Genomic DNA, 5,003 nt, shown 5'->3' with positions numbered 1-5,003 from the left:
CCTGCCCGGGAGGAGGCTGTGCCCCCCGCCAGCGTGTGGGAGCTGGGGGGGTCAGCTCGCCCTCCGTGGCCGGGGACCCCTTGGGCTGACCTGAGCCTGCAAGGCAGCTCCTGTGCCAGGGGCTCTGCGCTGTCAGAAAGGGCCATGTCCCCTTTACCCCAAAGGAAAAAATCTGGGTTGTAGCCTTGGTACAGCTTGTATAGTACATCGGACTTCCAGAGAGCTCTGTTTTGGAAATGCCTGCCTTTGACTAGTCTTTTCGCAAACCAAGAGGTAATTTTAGATTTTTATAAATGCTTGTGGCTATACTTTTGTATTAGATGCATCTAAACCCACAGGGGTATCAGATGTGCTACTGCAGAACACTGAAATGCGTAACAACTGTCAAACGAATTACTGTCTGCCTGGGACATGAAACAGCATATCCGCTATTAAATGTTGCAAAAATTTATCACTGAAAATTCATTTACGCATGAGCTTTTGTTCCTTTAGCTGGGAGCAAGAACATCTATTTTCTTCTGCTAACACAGCAGACACGAGTCGAGGCTGTGACAGACAGGCCACCGGAGATGCGGCTGAGGGCCGCTGCGTGTGCTGGAGGTCTTCCCTTCCCAACCTGCAGACGCCACGACGATGTTGCGTACGTCTAAAAGAAGGAAGACATGAGCCGGCACGTGGCCGTTTCTCTCCGGTGAGTGGTACAGGCAGCGCGGGCAGCTCCTGCTCCAGTGGCATCTCCCGGGGAATTTGCCCAGGGGCAATAATAATACAAGACCCCTGGCTCTTGCTCTCTTGCAGCCTCATGGAAGGAAGAGTGTCCCTTACCCTCTCCAAGTCCTGCGAATGGAAACGGGTCTCACCCCAGCCCTCAGACCGGAGCTCAAGTCCCTCCAGAGGGATTTTTCCCTGTTTCGGTTCCCTTTCTAGTTACCCAGGGAGGCTCTCTGTTGCATGCTGTCATGCCATGCAGGTTTCTGGCTGTTTTCTTAGTCTGAATTTATGTAGGACCCACAGAAGGCAACAGGAACCTTTTGAGGGCCTCCAGGTCCCTATTGCAGAGAGCGTATCCGCATATGGAGCTATGTAAATACTAAGGGAGAAGAGTTTATACATATATATTTATATATATAAACACAGATAGCTTCTATTTTTTTTTCAGGAATGACGCTCAAGCCCCAGATTCCCAGCCAAACCGATGCTTTCCACAGGACCTCATTCTGCATTAACCCCCTCTCAGGGCTAGAGAAACCAGGGATTGTGCAGGACAGAAATCAGAGAACAACCTGAGACCAGAGAGGAGAGGGTGAAATAAAAAAAAAACAAAACACAAAAAGCCAGAGGAAAAGTGTGTGTTTCAGGCAGGGTAAAACTCTGAGAAAACCGGTGATTTTCGGACAATGCAGCCTATTAGATAAACAGACGTTCCCTGGCAGATGTGGGACAGGGTGGGCACGGGCACTGTGCTGCCGTGGGGACCTTCCTGCCCCGGCTTGGCAGGGCCACAGAAGGAAGCACAGCCAGAAGAGGCGGCCAAATGTAGCCGGGTTTAACCTCAGCATCTGCCTCGACTTTTCAGGAGGGCCACCCAGGACTGTAAACGAAGCCCACGCACCACCAAGAAAACAGCCGTGACCAAATTCTCTAAAAACTAACGGGCCGAATGAAACATGCCTTCGGTCCGCATTGCCTCTGTCTGCAAAGAAACCGTGTAAGTTCTGCCAGCAAAGTCCTGGAGCTGGAGGACGTGGCCGGGGGGATGCATTGCCCGTCCCGTTCGTCTCTAGTGCCCAGGTTCTCCGCACCACGATGCATCCCCGCTGCCCCCCGCCCAGGACTGCAACCCCCTTCTCACGGCACACCGCACACAATTCCCCTTACATTTTCCATACCAAGGTGGGTTGAGCTGCACCTAAAGCAAACTGCTCTAAAGGAGACACAAACAATTAACTGTTTGGATGGAGAGAGAGGTTTAACCCCCCTGCTCTCCCACAGGGCAGGCAGGGAGGCAACAGCTTGCATTGCCGTCCACAAAAGAAAACCACAACAAATCAGAGTAAAATCGAAATAGCACAGAGCTACTGCCACCCCCCACCCCCCTTTCCTAACTTCCAGCAAAAAGTGTCGCTTTTCAATCTGGTTTCTGTCCACCGCTCCCTCGCCTTTCAGACCGTAACATTGGCGCGGTGGCTGCATCTGCTCCCCCTCCACTCCTGTGCTCGCTCTCACTTCTCTTGAATAAAAGGCAGAATCACAATTTGCAGCTATCTCTGGTTTTACAGGTAACACAGGTGCCCAGAAAAGCGAACAGTAAGCAGTGCAGAGAGCTGTGTTACCAGGCACACAAACTCTCTTCGCAGGACAGCACTTTCTCAGCGGAGCACGGCTGTTTTCAGGCAGCCAGCATCCCTCTGCCACGTGCCAGGATCCATATCGACATTCCGCTATAAAATTCTCCGCAACGCCCCCCACTCCAACATCCCAGTCAAATGGCCTGATTTCCTCCCCACTTTGGATGATGTGACCTGCAGAGACAGCCACTTACTTGTAGCAGCGTAGAAAAGCGATGGCAGAATGATCAGGAGCAGCCTCATGTCGGTAGCCGCTGGCAGGGCAGTCCCCGTCCCCAAAAGGCTTAGAAATGGTCTGGGCCGCTGGGTGGCAGAGGGAGGAGGGAAGGGCAATGTGGAGGGGCTGCGCGTCCTCTCCTGCTAATGTGCACGAAGGCACCGATGTCTCCCGGGAGCGCACACACCAGGGATGCTACAGGTTGTCACTGGTCCCCGGGAAGCCAGGCGCTGTGCCTCCATCGCCGTCCCGGGGAAGGCGCGGGTGCAGGAGCAGTTGGGCGCATCCGCAGCGCCTCGCAGCCTGCGTGGGACTCCGCACGTAAAACGCAGCGAGGGGATGTGTATGGTGAGGGAGGAAGAAGAGAAGGAAATGAATCCAGTCCTTCGCCAGGAGGGTGCAGCCCTTTGCCGGCGCTCCCCACCTCGGGGGCAGTGTGGTGCACCCTGGGGTGCACGCCCCAGGGGAGCCCAGGGCCAGCCTGGGGAGGAGAAGGAGGAGGAGAAAGAGGAGGAGAAGAAGGAGGAGGAGGAGGAAGAAGGATGCTTCCTCCCCGAGAGGGCCCTCTGCTGGACTTGCACTCCCCGAGAGGGCCCTCTGGGGGAGAGCTGGTCAGTACCTGCACCCGCCCGTGTCCGGTGGCCAGATGGACACGACCCAGCGGTGGCATCCACAGGGATCTCCATCCCATCCCTGCACTACATGCCCTGGTAAGCCATCCCAGCGCAGGGACACAGCCCCAACAGGGACAAGGCAGACACCACCCCCGAGCCTGCATCTGGGTACTCAGACTTTGTGGGCTGGGGTCCAGGTGGGCTGCAGGTAGGGGCAGGGGCCTCCCTCTCTCCCCACTGGTGCTGTGGTCCCCCTGTCCCCGTCCCCATGCTGTCTGGGACTCCCTCCCTGTCCCTTTGCCTCCCCCGCCCCCCCCAGACCCCACCGTGCACACCCTGGAGCACTCCGGGGATGAGCAGAGAGGAGGAGAAGGGGGGCGTTGTGCAGCCCACCCTGGGCACACGTCCTCCCGCTGCGGGGGCTGTCCCCAGCAGCCTGGCTGTGCCCATCGGTGACTGCGAAGCGGCCAGGGACGAGTGGTGGCACAGCCCCCCTTTTGCAGGCTGCCGGACGCGGGGGCAGCCCTTCCTCAGCTCCTCGTGCTTCATGGAAGCCCCACAGACCAGGACGGTGGTAAGCACGGGAGGGGGAGTCTCATCAATGAAACAGCTTCTCAGGCTCAAATTGACCCAAGCCCGGAGGAGGGAGAGGAATCAGTGTTTGACAGCTGGGGAGTGGGAGGGAGGAGAGGTGGTCCCAGCCAGAGAGCAAACCCCTACCACGGCTTCGCTGTCCGTGCTTGGCTCCCAGACCATCTGCGCAGTGAGTATGGGTCTCCTTGGAGTCTCCTTTCCCCAGCATTTCCAAAGGCTTGTTACAAGTCCAGAAAATCTGTAAAAATTTAACCCCTCCCCTGCTGCTGGAAAGCAAATCTTTACTCAGGTCACAGGACCTACTGTCCCACCTCTCCTCGACCTGAAGACATAAGTATGTGGGATTAAATGACATATGTATCCCCCCTTTTATTTGCACATTCCCACTAATACATTTAAAGCTTATCAATAAACTTGATGCTTCTAAAACAACCCGACAACCGTTTCTATCCCTATTCCTGGTTGTCATCGGTACTGATGCCCCTTTCCTCCGTGTTGAAGGAAACAGGGTCCCAGAAACGCAGCCTTCCCTCCCGCCGCCACCTCCCTCCATCCCCCCCATCCTGTCTTATGTACACCCCACACTTCATTGCTCTTCATCCAACTTGCTGTTCTTGCACCGCTCTGGGGCACCTCCACGGCCTGTTCTACGCTCTGGCCCTTGACCAACCTTCTGTGCTCTCAGAGCCTTTCAGCTTTCTTCCCCCATGCTCCTGCAGGCTGTCAGCATCTTTACACCAAGTTTGTATTTCTTAACGTGAGCTTTGTTAATGGGCCAAAAAATTTCCGCCCTTTGGCAGCAATCTTCTTCCAGCTCTCGGGGACATGCCTCCCACCAACTACCCAGATGATGTATGGGCGTTGGACGCTTCCCCACATGCATTAAATCTCCAGGCTGTGAAGCCCAGCAATACATTACGATACAGAGCCCCAAGGGACTCGGAGAGGACTTGTGCAATTGCGTGGCATAGATTTATATCCCGGGATTTTAAAAGCATAACTGCTTCACAGAGCTCCGCAGTCATCTGCCGGGCAGCCTTCGCTTCGGCACAGCCACGCACAGAGCTGTCTTTGCCATCTCCCTGGATAATGTTACTTCTGAAGCAAACCAAGCCAGCTTTTCCCTTTTACTTTGTTTTCCACTGGGATAATTCCTCATACCAAATCCCTTGGTTCTCACTCAGGCCTGACTTCTCCGGTGCTTCCCCCCCCCCCCTCTTGGCGGCGGCT

The 5,003-nt window shown here is 55.4% G+C and overlaps 1 protein-coding gene across 1 annotated transcript in view; it reads right to left on the bottom strand.

Annotated features, from left to right (window-relative positions):
* The window catches only part of LOC103925549 (relaxin receptor 1-like), a 17,914-nt gene extending 15,323 nt beyond the window's left edge, over positions 1–2,591 (bottom strand). The window contains exon 1 of the mRNA XM_009334279.1: positions 2,543–2,591. Coding sequence (XP_009332554.1) covers positions 2,543–2,591 — 49 coding nt within the window. The remainder of the gene's footprint in view (positions 1–2,542) is intronic.
* Positions 2,592–5,003: the final 2,412 nt, after the last annotated feature.

The sequence above is a fragment of the Pygoscelis adeliae genome, unplaced genomic scaffold, assembly GCF_000699105.1.
Source record: "Pygoscelis adeliae isolate BGI_AS28 unplaced genomic scaffold, ASM69910v1 Scaffold191, whole genome shotgun sequence".
In the NCBI taxonomy this organism is placed as follows: domain Eukaryota; kingdom Metazoa; phylum Chordata; class Aves; order Sphenisciformes; family Spheniscidae; genus Pygoscelis; species Pygoscelis adeliae.
Note: the sequence above shows the minus strand (reverse complement) of the source record. Positions and strands in the feature narration are given on the sequence as shown.